The sequence below is a fragment of the Propithecus coquereli genome, unplaced genomic scaffold, assembly GCF_000956105.1.
Source record: "Propithecus coquereli isolate 6110/MARCELLA unplaced genomic scaffold, Pcoq_1.0 Scaffold14, whole genome shotgun sequence".
Lineage (NCBI taxonomy): Eukaryota > Metazoa > Chordata > Mammalia > Primates > Indriidae > Propithecus > Propithecus coquereli.
In genome coordinates, this window is record NW_012138302.1 from 11,638,408 (window position 1) to 11,656,033 (window position 17,626).

A 17,626-nucleotide genomic window follows, 5' to 3' on the forward strand; every position below is an offset into this window, starting at 1 on the left:
ATATTCCCCTTCTACCAGTTGAGAAGTTAAATATTCTATTTCTGTTCCTTTTAGTGGTTACAATTAAATTTTTACATCTACAATTAGCAAAGTCTAATGTTAATCAAAATTTCTATCCTGCTCCTAAGTAATACAAAGACCTGAGAATAATTCCCATAGCCCTCTTCCACTATCTTCTATATTATTATTTAATATTTTAATTTTATCTTAAACTTCTACAAATTAGTAAGTTTTTCCAGGCAACATTTATATTTATCAATAGCTTTATTAATTTCTTTGTTTACCATTGTTTATTATATCTTACTTCATTACTAGTACAATTTCTTTGGACTGAAATATGTCATTTTGATGTATTTAAGCAAAGGTCTGTGAGGAGCAAACACACATACTTGCATCCTGAAAATGTCTTTGGTTCTCCCTCATCCCTGAATGGCAATTTAGCTGGAATAGAATTTTATATTGACAACTTTCTTTCCTCAGTGTTTTAAGATGCTATCCACAATCTCCACCATCTATTGTGCTAATAAAAAATCCATTGCCAGTCTGATTTCTGTTCTGTAGCAGATGATGTCTTTTCTCTCACATAGATTATGCACTTTTTTCTTTGACTTAGGTTTATTTACCACAAACTGTGTAAGTGTGGATTTATTGTTATTTCTTGTATTGAAGTTGCTTAAAGCAAAGGATTCATGTCCCTTTTCAATTTTAGAGAAGTCTCAGCTATTATGACTTGAATATGGACTCCTTTCATCATTCTCTTTCTTCTTTCCTTTTAGATCTCTGGAGTGTATATATGTGGGCCTTCTCAGTCTGTCCTCCATATCGCTCAAATTTTTAAATATTTTCTATCTGTTAGTCTTTCCATGCTCCGTTCTGGATAATTTCCTTAGATCTAAATAATTCACCAATTCCTCCTCCTGCTGTCTAATTACTTTCCAACCTCTACATTAATTTTTTTTATTTCAAAGAATTGCATTTATGATTTCTATAACTCCTTTCTCTTGTCCCCAAATCTACAGGCTTTTTTCCCTCAATCTCTTGCTTTTACCTAATAGCTTTCATTCCTTACTTTATTTCTTTGAACACTTAAACACACTTATATTAAATTCACTTTCATGTTATGCTATTATTTAATTCCCCTATTAGTTATATCTTCTGAATATCTTATTATGGCTTATCTCCTTGTGTGATTTTAAGCTTTTTTATTTGTTTGTTTTAGAGACAAAGTCTCACTCTGTCACCCACGCTGGAGTGCGGTGGCATGATCATTGCTCACTACAGCCTCAAACTCCTGGGCCCAAGGGAACCTCCTGCCTCAGCCTCCTAGGTCGCTGGGTGCTCACCACCCACCTGGCTAAGGTTTTCTATTTTTTTATAGAGAAAAGGTCTCGCCATGTTGCTCAGGCTGGTCTTGAACTCTCGGCCTCAAGCAATCCTCCTGCTTTAGCCTCCCAAAATGCTAGGATTACAGACATGAGCCACCGTGCCTGGTGGTTTTCAGTTTTTAACTATCATCTTGTTTTGAGTGGGCATTGTTTTCTTTGGAAACCATAGATGCCATGGGTTGTGAAAGCGTCTTTACAGAATGATTTCAGATTTGCCTTTACACGGGGATTTGGATTTCAAATACCCGTTTTGGCTTTGTGTCTCTGAAATACGAAGATCGTATGAATTTAAACCCCACATCTGTGCTTGGTGCCAGGTTGTCAAGTTTCTGATTTTTCACAGGTGACTCTTTCAGCCACTATGGCCATCGTGAAATAGCAGGCTTCCCTGCTCATTCCCCAGGAGAGCAGGCAGATATTTTTTAGAACTTGTTTTACAGATAGGACAGCATACTGTGACTCTGGACTTTTTGCTCATGGCTTAGTTTCAGCTTCCCAATTAGACAAGTCTTATGGCTCAGACTTACCTTCTGACTCAGACATTAAATCCCCAGATGCCTGGTCAGTAAGATCTCTCTTTATTTGGTCTCAATTTCCCTTTGAGTCTCCTGACTGCAATTCTCACTTGCATCTTTAATTGTGAGTTTCCTCTCTATGTGTGGCACCTGGGAATTTTCCTCTGCTGTTTTCTTTGTGAGCTCTGTAATCTTTGCACAATTCTTTGCACTGTGATATTTCACCCAGAATTCCTACATGTTTAGAGCAGGGGTGATGTGCCTTCCGTACTGCTTAGGTCACCGTATTGGCCAGACTATATTACTTCTCTAATAAGGAAAAAATACCAAAAGCTTTAAAATGTGTTTAAAGAAATGTTATATTTTAAGTAACCTTTTCTTCTCCATGCTTCTCAGTGCTGAATTTGAAGAACCACATAATTATGAAGCAACAATTTCATATATGAGACACTCTGGCAACTCCATTAACCTGTGCACTGCAGAAGAAATTGCTGATTGTAAGTGTGCTAAGCCAATTAATACCGTGGCCCTGTGTGGAATGAAAATGTGTCAAAAATGGTATTTTCCCTCTAGCTAACTATAGGTTTAAAAATTCACAGCCATTCTGCTCTACCACCTCATTTTTTTTTTTCTATGTCTGGTCTCTTAAAAATATAAATAAATCCAGCTGGGCATCAGTGCTATCTCATGACTCCTACTGCTGCCTTCTCTACCTCTTCTTTTCTTTCCTTCACCGATAGACTTAGCTGCTTTGCCTTTTGTAGATATGTGGGAGGGAAAATCAAGATATGGCGATTAATTTTTCTTGCTTCTCTTCCTTTAGAAACTTCATCTCTCTTCTCGTGGTTTCTTTCTTGAAGTCCCCTGGTTACTCTGTGTGTGGAGAGGGAGATAACAGACCACGAGAATTAGGCCCCTGTGTTCAGTCTGAATAGGAGCAGGGGATTTATTTAATGGATCTGACCACTGGCTCAGAGCTAAGTCTTCCTGTCTCTGGTATTGCCGACAATGCTCAGACCTTTTTGTGAAAAAAGAGAGCCTCTCAGGTAAAAAAGTGAAGAAGCAGGGACTCACTGCACATTTCGATGTCTTTGTTCTGCCTGTACAATCAGCCAGTTCCCCACAAAAGGCATAACTATTAGTGCTAGAGTAAGCACTAGTATTTATTGAGCCTGTACTATGGGCCACAGTTCTGTGTTAGGTTGTCTAAGCACATCCCTGCTGATAGAGTGGGTTTACCAGCCCACTGTTAGAGACAGGAAACTGAAGATCAATGAGATTGAGTTGCACAAGGTCATGCAAGTAATATGCAGAAGAGCTATAATGTGAAACAGGCTCAGCCTGCCTCTAAAATCCATGCTCTTTCCACAATTTTATGCTGCTTCTCATTCAAGGAAGTTTGGCTTCCCTGGAAGGAAGGTTAAAAAGAGATCATCTGGTCCAACCACTGTTACACAGACAAGAAGGACAAAGTTCTGGGGAAGAAAGTCGTTTTCCTGGGAATACATACTTATGAAGTTCATGAGGTACGAATCAGGGCCTATTGAAATTTCCTTCTCCTCCCTCCCCAAGAAATAAGAGGTTAGAAAACTATTGGAAAAACTCCCTCTCTCCTAGACTAGGCAAAGTCTAGATTCTCCCGTTTGGTTGTAAAATACTGACAGCAATTCCTGCCCCGTCTCCCAGGAGGCAAGGCTGCCCTGTACTCAGAGTATCCAGGCCCCGCTTTAGGGCAGGGCTTCTCAAGTTCTAATGTTCACACAGGTCACCTGGGGATCTTGTGAAGGGTAGATTCTGGTCCGGTAGCTCTGGAGTGTGGTCTGCGATTCTGCATTTCTAAGAAGTTCCCCAGTGATGCCAATGCTGCTGGTCTACAGACCACACTTTGAAGAGAGAGTCTGCAGGCCCCACTTGGGCCAAATTCCAACTGCATTCCTTTCTAAAAGGCTGAGAGCAAGGCCAGGGTGAGGCTCCTATCAGAGTCTGCACCTTCCCTCTCGGGACCACATGAGACGCCCAGAATCCAGTCCCATGCAAATGGCTCCCCAAGATCCTGCTTGGGTTCCCTCCCTGAGTCCTCCTTCCTCAGAATAGATTGGGCTGCAGGGAGAGAGCTGTTTGTAGGGGCTGGTGTCAATGGGGTTTGGTCCCTCATGGTGTAGGGTGGAGCTGAGGATTAAGTATAGAAGCTGGACTGAGGCCTGCATTTGTTCTCTCCAGGCCACAAATTTTAAAGGCGAACCTGCCAGGAAGCATTGTTTATGGTACCCAAAGGAGGAACCACTAACCCAGGTCTCTCTTCAGATTTTGACTGAAGGATCCTTTGTGTGCTTCATGGATAGTGCTGCCAAGGAGACAAATGCTTATGACTGAAAAGAGAAAAGGCTCAGAAAACAAGCCAGTGATGCAATTGAGAGATGACAGAGCACAGGCCAACAGACAGGGAGCAGGGTGGGAACACGGCAGGAGCAGGGCAAGGGTGGCAAGGACTTTCCCTGCCAGAGAGGGAGTCCTGCAGAAGACAGGGGCAGACCTGCTGGGGCTGAAGAGAAGATGGAAGTAGCTGGGGGATAACAGCTGAGATCACAGGATTCTGACCCACCTTTCTCCCTGCCCCTCTAAAGAGCCAAGATGTAGCTGCCCTACAGGAAAAAGAAAGGAAGTGGCTGTTTTACCCCCACTTAGACCTGTTCATCTGACTCTTCTCACAGTGTCCTACCTCCTGTTACACTGCTTACTGGGTGAATAACATCTGAGTCTGTTTCTTCATCTACAAAGTGGGTATAATATCTCTACTGTGGAGTTGTTCTGAGTGTTGGGTAAAAGCATACATTTTAAGTCAAGTGGACCTCTGCTTCTGGGAAGATGAAGCAAATGTACTTTTTCCTATTCCTCCAGATAAGTACAACTAAAACCCCTGGAAATGACGTATGTAAAACAAATGTAAGAAGACTGGAAGACTCTGAAAGGTAGAGAGAAGAAGCTAGATCAGCTAGGGACATGGGGACCCAGGGAAGGATAAGTTGTTGAGTTCCCTGGTTTTCTTTCTTGACTCATATATCCCAAACTTGGAGGAGAAAAAGCTGGCAGCCCCAAAATACCAATGGGCACAGATAAAAACAGCTTCCACGCCTGCCCTTTCTAGCCAAAGGACCAGGACAAAGTCAGTCTAGAAAGACAGAAAACCTCTAGACAATAACTGGTCTATTCTAGCCAAACATCATAGAAAAAAAACTATGGCCCCACCACCAACAGCAGTGCTGAGTGGGGAGCCTAGACACCCACCCTCATCAAGCTGCAATGATGCACCCCAACTCCTGCGGGGAGTGAGCTATGCTTCCAGCAAAAAATTGGGTCCCTTAGGTAGAGGTTGTCGCAAAGGATAAGAAAATAATAGAAAATGGAAAATAATAGAAATAAAAGAATACACAGAGACAAAGATATAGTTTTATAGATTTATAAAGATAAAAGGCAAAGCGGGGTTACCTAGGGGTCCTTACGATATCCCCGTGAATTGTAAGGCCATGAGTGAAGTTTTACATGCGTATTTATAGGTACAGATATCAGTTGCCAGGAGTAACAGATTTACATAATAACAGGGAGTTTGTTTTAGGTTAAAAGTCTTTCAAAAAGCTTCTATAGATCCCTTAACTAACTCTGGTTACAAAATCTTTTAAGGACAAACTTCTAAGTTCTAAGATAAAGCTATCATTTAACAGAAGGGTTAAACAGAGATATAGTGGCTCCATATTCCTTTATCTAGTTATTACAAATAGAGACAGGTCATCAGAAGTCAAGCAGGAACTGTCCCTTGGGCTAATTGTTTTTAGCCGCAGGTATCCATCTCTTGGGTGGACACTCTTTGATCAGCTCTCATCCCATGGTTCCATGTAGACCTTGCTTTGTCCTTCAAAGCAGGCAAGAACCATGGGTTTGAGACTGCAGTGTCACCTTGGAAAGCAGCTGCTACTGACCTTTGAGATGCCCACCTGAGGTGGAGCAGCTTTTGATATGCAAACTAACATGTTCACATATTCCTTCAGGGCAAAGCACTGAAAAACTCCTGAGACCATTTCTGTCTCTAATATAGTTATATTAATTTATGGAGCAACAAACTCCGCCACTGGGATGCTGTCAGAGAAGGCCAAAGCTCATTAGCTGGGATTTTTGTCCCTGCCAGGTGGTACTAAAACCCCACCTACAGCATCTGTGAAGACCATCTAGGGAAGTTGGACTTCCTCCTACCTCGCCACAGTAACAAGACACCGTTTCTCTAACTTATTGAGATGGTGTCCGAGAAGGCCTAGTGGGGAGGACTTTCACAGCACCCAGCACCTGCTCCCTGTGGTGCCAGCAGAAGCCACATGGGGAGCAATGACAGGGCACTTCCTACCCTTCCCAGCAAGGGTGTTACCAGCAGAAGCCTAGTGGAGAGCCAGAAGTCCTGCCCCTGCCCAGCATGTCTAGGGGTTCTTTCCTCACTTGGGTATTAAAAATCGATTGCTTGTTACTCCCCGCAATGTGTATGTTGAAACTTTACTCCCTAATGTGATGGTATTAGGAGGTGGAGGTCACTGGGAGATAATCAGTATTACATGATATTATGGGGTAGAGCCCTCATGAATGGGATTAGTGTCTTTATAAGAGTCCCGAAAAAGATTGCTTTTGCTATTCACCTTAGAGGACACAGGACAGCTGTTTACGAACAAGAAAGCAGGCCCTCACCAGATGCTGAATCTGCCGGCACCTTGATCTTATAATATTTCCCGCTCTAGGACTGCGAGAAATAAATTTCTGTTGTTATAAGCCATCCAGTTTATGGTATTTTGTTATAGCAGCTGAAAAAAAAAATAGATGCAAAAATTGAGATGACTGAAGCATTAGAATTTTCTGACCAAGACTTTAAAGTAGCTTTTATAAAAATACTTTGGTGAGCAATTATGAGCAAGTTTCCATCTTGAAACAAATGGAAAAAAAATAGTCTTACCAAAGAAATAGAATGTCTCTACAAAGAAATAGAAGATGTAAAGAAAAACAAAATGAACATTTCAGACCTGAAAAATAAAAGCCAGGCAAGGTGGCTCACACCTGTAATCTCAATGACTCGGGAGGCTGAGGCAGGAGGATTGCTTGAAGCCGGGAATTCAAGGCTGCAGTGAGTAATGATCATGCCATTGCACCTCAGCCTGGGTGTCAGAGCAAGACCCCATCTCTAAAAAAACATAATAAATAAATAAAATATAAATAAAAAGTTCAGTGGATGTGCTCAACAGCAGAATGGAGGGAACAAGAGTCAGTAAGCCTGAAAATAAACAATAGAAATTAGCCAATCTGAACAAGGAGAAAACAGACTGAAAAAGAATGAACAGACCTTCAAAAAATTGTGGGACTATAACAAAAGATTTAACATTCATGTCATTGGCATTCTGGAAGGAGAGGAGAAAGAGGGCATGACTAAAGAAATACTCACAGTAATAGTGACTGAAAACTTCCCAAATTTGGCAAAAGACATAAAATGACAGATTCAAGAAGCCAAGGAAACTTAGAACAGGATAAACCCAATCCACATAAAGAAACATAATCAAACTTCTGAAAAATAAAGACAAAGAAAAAAAATCTTAAAAGCAAGTAGCAGGAAAGAAACAATAAAGATAAGATCAGAAATAAATAAAATTAAAAATAGAAAAACAATAGAGAAAAATCAATGACACCAAAGGCTTGTTCTTTGGAAAAAAATCAATAAAATTGACAAACTTCTAACAAAACTGACAAAGAGAAAGAAGACACAAACAATGTCAAGAATGCAACAGGGATGTCATTATAGACCCTGAAGACATCACAAGGATAATAAAGGAATATTATGAACAACTCTACACATATAAATTTGACAATTTATATAAAAATGGGACAATTCTTCAAGAAGCACAAACTACCACAACTTACCCAAAATAAACAATTTGAATATCCCTGTAACTCTTAAGAAAACTGAATGCAAAATTTTAAAAGTCCCCCAAAATAATCTCTAGGTCCAGGTGATTTCACTGGGAAATTCTACCAAACATTTAAGGAAGAATTAATACCAATTTTATACAATCTTTCAGAAAAATGGAAGAGGAGAAAATACTCCGTAATTCATTTTATAAAGCTAGTATTATCTTGATAACTAAAACTAAAGACAATACCAAAGAAGAAAACTTTAGATTGATATCCTTCACAAGTATAGTCATAAAAATCCTTAAGAAAATATTAGCAAATAGAATTCAGCAAGTTATGAAAAGAATTATATACCATAACCAAGTGTGGTCTATAATGGTGCAGAGATGCAAAGCTGGTTCAATATTAAAAAATCAGTTAATGAAATCCACCATATTGGCAGGCTAAAAGAGAAAAATCACACAATTATCTATGCAGAAAAAGCATTTGGCAAAATTCAACCCCTATTCATAATAAAAACTTAGAAACAGAGGGGAACTTACTCAATTTGATGAAGAACATTAACAAAAAGCCTATAGCTAAACATGATACTTGTGGTGAATCACTGAATGCTTTCCCTTTAAAATTGGAAACAAGGCAAGAATGTTTTCTCTCATCATTCCTATTCAACATAGTGCTGGAAGTTCTAGCCAGTGCAATAAAGCAAGCAAAGGAAATAAAAGGCATATGGATCAAAAAGGAAGAAATAAAACTATCTTTATTTGCAGTGACATGATTGTCTAGGTAGAAATTTCCAAAGAATTTGCAAAAAAAAAAAAACCTCTCCCAAAACTAATAAATGAGTTCAGCAAGGTTGCAGGACACAAAATAAACATACCCCCAAAATCACTGTATTTCTATGTATTAACAATGAGCACACAAACACTGAAGTTGAAAATGTGATACCATTTAAAATTGCTCAAAAACAGAAAAATATTTAAACTTAAATCTACCAAAGCATGTATTGCTGAAGACTATAAAATGCTGATTAAATAATTCAAAGACAATCTAAAGTGGAGAGACATACCATATTTGTGGATTGGAAGACTCAATACAGTAAAATGGACAATAAAAATGTCCATTTTCCCCAAATGATACGCAGGTCTAATACGATTCCTATAAAAATCCCAGCAAGATCTTTTGTAGATAATATGAAAAGGCAAAGTAAATAGAAGAGCTAAAAACCATTTTGAAAAAGGAAAAACAGGAGCTATCAGTCTACCCAGTTTTAAGACTTATAGTGACAGTAATCAAGACTGTATGGCAGTGGCAAAGAGAAACATCTGGAATGATGGAATGGAACTGAGGACCCAGAGATAGACCTACACAAATACGCCCAGCTGATTTTTTAAATAAAGATGCAAGCAATCGCCGCAGCAACAAAAATAAATAAGTGGGATCTAATCAAATTAAAAAGCTTCTGCACTGCCAAGGAAACTATCATTAGAGTGAATAGACAGCCCACAGAATGGGAAAAAATATTTGCTCTCTACACATCTGATAAAGGGCTGATAACCAGAATCTATCTAGAACTCAAAAAAATCAACAAGAAAAAATCAAACAACCCCATCAACAAATGGGCAAGTGAAATGAACAGAAACTTTTCAAAAGAAGACAGAATAATGGCCAGCAAACATATAAAAAAATGCTCAACATCTCTAATCATTAGAGAAATGCAAATCAAAACCACAATGAGGTATCACCTAACCCCGGTGAGATTGGCCTCTATCAAAAAAACACAAAACAACAAATGTTGGCGAGGATGTGGAGAGACAGGAACACTTCTACACTGCTGGTGGGACTGCAAATTAGTGCAGCCTCTGTGGAAAAGAATTTGGAGATACCTCAGAGAGCTAAAAATAGAAATACCATTCGATCCAGCAATAGCACTATTAGGCATCTACCCAAAAGAGCACAAAACATTCTACGATAAGGACATCTGCACCCGAATGTTTATGGCAGCACAATTCACTATTGCAAGAATGTGGAAACAACCCAAGTGCCCGTCAATCCATGAGTGGATTATCAAAATTTGGTATACGTTTACAATGGAATATTACTCAATCATAAGAAACGACAGTGATCTAGCACCTCTTATACTTTCCTGGATTAAATTTAAGCCCGTTATCCAAAGTGGGGCACCACAAGAGCAGAAGAACGGGATCCATTTGTACTCACCATCAAATTGGTATTAACTAATCAACACATAAATGCACATATAAGAATAACATCTATTGGATGCTGGGCAGGGGGAGGGGGGAGGAGGGAGGAGGGGACAGGTATTGGTATAGACAAGGAGTGCAATGCGCACCACCCGAAGGATGAACATATTTGAAACACGGACTTGGTGGGGGGGACCAAGGGCAACATACGTAACCTAAACATCTGCACCCCCATAATATGCTGAAATAAAAGAAAAAGAAAAAAAAGTGATGCAAAAGCAATTCAGTAGAGGAAAGAGAGCCTTTTGACAAATGGTGTGGGAACAGTTGGATGTCCATAGGTAAAATAAAATACATAAACCTGGAGCTAAGACTCACACTTTATACTTATTTTAAGTTAACTTAAAATGGATCTTTCTTTTTTCCTTTGCCCACAAGGATGAGAAATCTAAATAATACTTTCCAAGAGGGACAGAGGAAGGGAAGGAAGGAGGAAGAGAATGAAGTGGTTGGCTTTCACTGTAGCCATTGGGTGATTCTGTCCCTTCAACAATGCTGAAAACCATCCCCTCAGGGTTCAGAGCTAAGCGAGTGGAGTCCCTTTGTGAGGATTCACCCTTTTACACAGAACTTGGTGTTGGGTATGCAGGATTCAGGCTATTCTGGAAGCGCCGCAGAATTGTCCTCAGAGATCATAATAGATTAGTGCTTTTCAGACTGTTCTTCTAGGCCACAGATTTTTTGAAGGGTCTTGGAGACCCTTGAAGATACCTTCAGACAGAGAAATTCTATTTATGTTCCTGGTTAACATTCCATTTAAATGAATGAATTATGGTTGGAAGAAAATTCAAAAGCCATTTCTTAACTGAGTGACCTTAGGCAGGTTACTTCACTTCTCTGGGTGTCTATTTCCTCGTCAGTAAAATTGGAATATTAGTAGAGTGATCATCATGAGAATTAAGTGAAATAATGCATTTAAACGCTTAGCATAATGCCTGCTATCTATAAGTGTGAAAAAATGTCAGTTGCTTTTTGTTATTGCTTTTATAATATTAGTAATTGTTGTCTCACCTCCTGGTATAAAAGAGGTACAGGGACTTTTTCAAGGTCACACCCCTGCAGCCTTGTTAGTACATGGAGAAAGAGCGGACGGCCTCTAAGACATGACCATGTCAGGACACGAGCAGGCGGCGGGGTGCTGAGGACCATCTTCTGATATTTGTCCTTTCTCTGCCAGCATGACGAAGCCATTCAGTGGAGAGAGAGTTACATAACTCTCTGTAGACAGTGAGCAAGGACTTCAGTGCTGTGGTTCACATCCTCCTGTCATAATTCCTAGTCCCTTCCTTGACCCCTTGGGATAGCAGCCCTTTGTGCTCTATATTGCTACCTTGGAGTAAGTTTTCATAGCAAAACTTACCATTAAAGAACCTCCACTTTGTTAAAAAGCAATGCCAACATTATGAGTACATTAGTGATTCAATGTGTATTATCTTTTTTTATTAGCCCAAGGCAGGTAAGATCTCTCTGGGTCTTGGTTTCATCATTTCTAAGGCAGAATAAGTGCATCTACCCTACAGGTGGTTAGAAGCAGATGAGATCATGATTCGTTAGTTCTTTGAAAAATATATAGGTAAAAATAATTTGAGGGAGGGAGGAGGAGATTATTATTTTTAAAATTGGAAAACAAAATCTATCCTGGGAAAGGATATGGGTAAACTGTATCATAAACAGGTATTTTTAAAAATTTTTACAAGCGAAATAAAGTTTTTAAAGTAAGGAATAGCAGAATAAAATATTTTCACTCAAAAATCAGTGAAAATAAATGTGTACAATTATCCAAGTTCAAGTATGTATTATCAGTCATCCAAACAGAATTTTAGGTCTATGTCAACAATCACATGCAGACAGTCCCTAACAAAAAAACCTAGGATTTCATTTATTTTATCGTGTATGTTTAGAATAATAAGGGCTTAGAAATGCAACGTGCTATTTGGTCAGTTTTCTAAACTAAAGCTTCGGGAATATAGCAGCAAGAGAGAGAAAAAAATCAGAGGGAGAGGCGCTACTTATTATTATGTACACATATTCATTAATAGTAGAGAGAAAACTTTTTAAAATAACTTGCAAGCAAAGAAAAACCACTTAAGCAATTTTATCAAAAAACACACCACTTTCTGTACAAAGTCTGGAGCTCTACTAAATACTGCATTTTTAACATCATTCTCTTTAACCTCCCCATTAACTCTGTAAGTCAGGTACCCATCAGCCCATTTTCACAGATGAACAAGCTGATGCTCAAAGAAATGAAGTAATTTGTCTGAAATCTCCTATGCAGGAAGTGGCAGCATGGAGTTTGAACTCTAATTCTTGTCACTGCTTGTATTTGTTAATTCAGTCATGCACTGCATGATGATGTTTCGGTCAATGACAGGCCACATATGGTCCCATAAGATACTATGTTTCTCCTGTACCTTTTCTATGTTTAGATACACAAATATCGTTGTGTTACAATTGCCTACAGTATTCAGTGCAGTAACAAGCTGTACAGGTTTGTAGCCTAGGAGCAATAGGCCATACCATACAGCCTAGGTGTGTAGTTGGCTATACTATCTAGGTTTGTGTAAGCACACTGATGTTTGCACAACACCACCGCCTAAGGATGCATTTCTTAGAGCATAGCCCCGTCGTTAAGCAATGCATGACTGTAATTAAGATTGGTATCATGTCATTAAATAAAATCCACAGAACTATTGGAAAAACCAAAGGTATCTGAGCCTTAGTTGGTGGGCTCCTCTTTTCAAGCTATATTTAAGGAAACAAAATTGTCATGGAGCAAAACACTTTTGGGCAGGATATGGAGTTCATTTTGTCGAAGTGAGATTAGGCTTGTTTTATCCTTTTTTTCTTTCCCTTTCAAGTTGTCCTTCTGATTGCTACCACTAAATTTCAGTGCTTTCTTTTAAGCATGGAGTATGTATTTATTTATCAAAACAGAAAACTGGTTTCATATGTTTTCGCTGACTGTAAATTCCATCCTGGAAACCCCCACAGAAATGAAAACCATGATCAGTGACTTCCCAAACCATGTAGATGGAGCCTTGCATAGACCAATGTTCTAAAGGTTCAGAAAACTGAACTCTGCAATCTTTCATAATTGCTTTAATCTTGGGAACTATACGAAATGGATGGATACACTGTCTTGAAATAATTTTTTATGTTTATTTTAGCAACTTACGAAGTTGGAATTGAAGAACTCCAAAAGGTATTGTTTCTTCTCTCCTTACCAACATTATAATGAAAAGTAAAACAAGTATACAGGGTTGATTCTAAAGGAGTTTCTTTTATAAGGGAGAAAAGGTGTTTATTTTTACTTTTCCTCCTATTGCTAATGCTTTTCCAGACTTCAGCCATTAAGAATCTGAACCCTGAGCCCTGTAATGTCAGAGACAGAAAATGTGTAATGGGATGAAAGGAGGTAGTTCTAATCTATGCCTGGCCCCTTATCTAGGGTGGCTAGCACCAACTAGGCTTTAATAACTGTGCCCTTCATAGAGAAGAGCTCTCCGGCACAATTCAGATTTGTATATTCCTGTGCTTCCAAGAAAATGACCAGACCTTCAAGGCACACTTTCTGGGCACCTGCTGGGTACGGCAATAGGTACCACCTGGAGGCAGAATAGCAACCTGATCAGGGCCCAGGCAGAGCCATTGCTGACCTCAATGCCAGCTCCTGACTGTGTAATCCTGAATCTCCATTTCCTCATCTGCAACAGAGGCACCATAAAGTACCCACTTCTGGGGTCCTTGTGAGAATGAAAGAAAGACAAATGAGGATAAACAGTATATTAGTAAGTGCCTGGAACAGAGTATTTCACCTCTCTGAGACTCAGTTGTATCCTCTGTAAAAGGGTATATTCCCCATGAGGACAGGAATATGTCTTGTAGTGAGTGTATCTGCAGTAGCAGATAGTAGATGCTCAATAAATAAGGGGCCCAGTATATGTTTTACTAGTTTATGAGAGAACAAAGTCAAACAAAGTATGTACTCACCTAGTACAGTGCCTGGCTCACAGGAGGCACTTACCTAGTGTTTTAATAGGGTCAATCTTTTCCTAGTGGGTACATTTAGTCTAGATCCTTGATCTCTCTGTTTCAGTTTTCTCATGCTTGCTGGTAAATATTAGTCATTTGCAGATACACTTTGTAGCTAAAAATATACAAATTATTATTATTCCTATTAATGGGAGTAGAAACATTCTATTAAAACACTTCACTTACCTGGAAACATCAACAAATAATAAACTGTTCTGCACAAGTGAACTCTCCAAATAGCTGAACTTTATCCCATTCAAATAAAAACTCATGAAAGTGTTTTTAATTTTTTAAATCTTTTAACTCTCTGACATGTTTTGTGTTCATCTCAGTATTTTTAAGCTCAGTGAGTAGAATCTGATTTCATCCAGTCTTGATGACTTCGAATATTCTTGACTATAAAGGACCGAGTAGACATAGGTCATGCAGTTCCTATGAGATGCTATTGGGCCCTTGAAGAAGAGCTAGTTGCCTTCACACCAAACCACAAGTCTGTTTTCTGTAATTGTTTCTTTTTTTTCTTTTTTGTTTCTTTTTCTTTCTTTCTTTCTTTTTTTTTTTTTTTTTTTGAGACAGAATCTCACTCTGTTGCCCAAACTGGTGGAATCAGTGGTGCCATCATAACTCACAGCAACCTCAAACTCCTCGGCTCAAGCAGTCCTCTTGCCTCAGCCTCCCAAGTAGCTGGGACTACAGGCACACATCACATGCCTGGCTAAGGTTTTTAGTTTTTGTAGAGATGAGGTCTTGCTACGTTGCCCAAGCTGGTCTCGAACTCCTGGCTTCAAGCAATCCTCAGCCTCCCAAAGTCCTGGGATTATAGGTGTGAGCCACCACACCCGGCTGTATTGTTTTCTCTTTTCTGACAATTATCATTTCTTTTTATTGTCAATATCTTTGTGTCTCACAGTGAGTCTTTCATGTGGTCAAACACATACCAAGTCCCATTCAGTGCCAGGCACTTGTGCATACATGGTATCAAATAATCCCAACAGTTAGCCTGTGAGCTGCTATCACTGCCTCCCTATTGCAGATGAGAACATCAAGGCTCAGAGAGGTTAAGTAACCTGTAAATAACGTAGCAAAGGTGTAAAACAAGGTCAGTCTGACTTGTCATTCTACCAGTATTGCATCTAATTTGCTCAAATTAGATGTAAAGTAAGAACCAACAGTCCCTGAATGAAGGCCTGTAGGGCTGTCCTCAAAGGAGAATGCAGTGAACTATTATGCCTAGATTTCATGTCAGCATTTTAGATGTTTAGATATTTTCTGTTCTTCGGGGTTCTTGGCGAGATTCCAGATAATGAATGGCATCAGATACGTGACCACTGAATAAACGAGGGGTATATTGTGATCACTTGGACATAATTTTAGTGGAGCCATATCTAGATCATGTGAGAGCTGAGTCAAGATCAGAGGGCACATAAGCAGTGAGCAGGGGAGAAATGCCAACATTACTTGCACACTCGTGAATTCCAATTTTTCCCACTGAAACATTGCTTAAATACCACAAATTCGTATGTCCTCAAATGATTTAGAAGTTCTTTATTCTACAGATACATTCCTGGAAAGGTGTGCAAAGAGCAATTTATTTTTCTGAGTTAAATCATACATTCCCCTGGGGTATGCATCTCACTTCAGAAATGCTTATTTTCTTCTGTGATTGATCTTCAGCCTCACTGCAACAATTCCTGGAAATTTCTGCTGTCAGTGTCTGTCTTTGCTCTGTCCTGAGACTTCAATCCCCTCACCTTTCGGTCTAGTGTCTACTGATCTGTAACCAAACAACAGAGCCTGATTTGGGTTGATTTTTATGAAAATAACAATTTTCCCCTTTACTTTCAGCCTTGGAAGAGTTTTTTCCATCAAGAACTTAGGTAAGTTTTATCTTCAAAAGGAAAAGCATTAGTCCAACCACTAACCCTCTGATAACTGAACTCATTTTCCTCTCTGGGCCGGCTATGTTTCCAGTGCCTGACCTGGTTCAGTTTCCCCAGCACCTTGCAAGGCGCCTGTACAGGGAAAGTGAACTGTGATCCTGCACCGTCTTCCTCTCTCGTCTCCTCCTAGCCCACACCGCACTCACTCAGCAAACAATTACGGAGTACCCAGCATGTGCCGGACGTTTGCCCACCACTTACTGGGGCTGTGGCAGTGACAGAAACCCAGGTACTGCCCTCAGCAGCTCCTGGATTAATGGGACAGTCGCATAACCATTTCTGAAATGTACCACGTGGTTTCAAGTCTCTTTGCCTTTGCTCATTTAATTCATTGATTCACCTCAATTTAATAATCTGGCAAACTTCTACTGATCCATCGAGCACCCCTTTTATAAGAAGGCTTCCTTGATTCCAATCCCTCAGAGAGGAGTATCCAGTCCCTGGCCCGTGGTACTGCTGTAAAGTACACATATGTTTGCACTAATGTCACCGCATGTAGTTTATTTACTAACATGCTGGTTAATTCTCTCCCTCCTCACCCCTTCTTATCTGGGAGATCCTTGTGGGCAGGGCTCATGTTTTACCATTCTTGGTGTTCCTGGTACCTCTTATACTTCCTGGGCCCAGGGCACTGCCTTGGCACATAGCAGTGCTCTTACCTGCCTCTTCAGTCAGCTTTAATCACTCTTCCCCTGGAGTTATTTTAATGTATTAGAAGAAACATGGTTGATGAGCTCTGGAGAAGCAAGTATCAAAATGTCCTGGATGAGTCTAAAAACACAAGTGCTGAATCATGGGGGAAGCTGGTGTTAGCTGGGTGGGCTACCTTCGTCTCTCTCCGTGAGTTCCTGCCTGACTCTAATTCATGACCCCCATAATTACCCTTTAGCACCTGGCACAGTGCCGGGTGTATGGGGGGAGGCATATGTCAAATGACTGTTTAGTTCAACATTTATTGAGCTTTTACTCTGTTCAGACACTGCTAGATTCTGAGGTACGAAATGAATAGAATATATTCCCTACCCTTGGTTCAGGATGGTAGGGGAAGCTGGGATGGTTGGGAGTGGGGGTTAGCTGGAGGGTAAAATAACCACATAAATAGGAAATTATCATGTAATATAATCACAGCTATGGAAGTTGTTAAAACACAGAGGTGAGGCATGAAAACCAGTCTCAAGGCGCCAAGAATGCTTCCTTGAAGAGTGACACCCGAGCTGAATCTTGGACGAAGTGTAGGAGTTAGCAGGTGAAAATGATGGAATGTATGTTCCAGGCACAAGGCAAAGTGTGAGCAAAGACGTAGGCTAAGCAGTAAGGCAGGTCCAGGAATCTACACAGTTTGATATCGCTTGGACACCAAGTGCAGTGTGGGAGCAGCAGCCAGGAAGTTGGGGAAGCATGCGGGGCTGGATCCAGGAGAGCCTGAGCCCCCTAATCAATTGTTTAAAACAGCCTCGTCCAGTAGTAATCTAATGCAAACCAGAGATGTAATTTAACATTTTTCTAGTAGCCATTTAATTTTACCTGTAAAAGAGGTAAAATTAATTTTCATGTAT

The 17,626-nt window shown here is 39.9% G+C and overlaps 1 protein-coding gene across 1 annotated transcript in view; it reads left to right on the forward strand.

Annotated features, from left to right (window-relative positions):
• Positions 1–17,626, forward strand: part of LOC105806256 (chromosome unknown open reading frame, human C1orf168) — a 101,291-nt gene that overhangs the window by 47,774 nt on the left and 35,891 nt on the right. Inside the window, exons 5-7 of the mRNA XM_012639335.1 lie at positions 2,297–2,397; positions 13,266–13,300; positions 15,976–16,007. Coding sequence (XP_012494789.1) covers positions 2,297–2,397; positions 13,266–13,300; positions 15,976–16,007 — 168 coding nt within the window. The remainder of the gene's footprint in view (positions 1–2,296; positions 2,398–13,265; positions 13,301–15,975; positions 16,008–17,626) is intronic.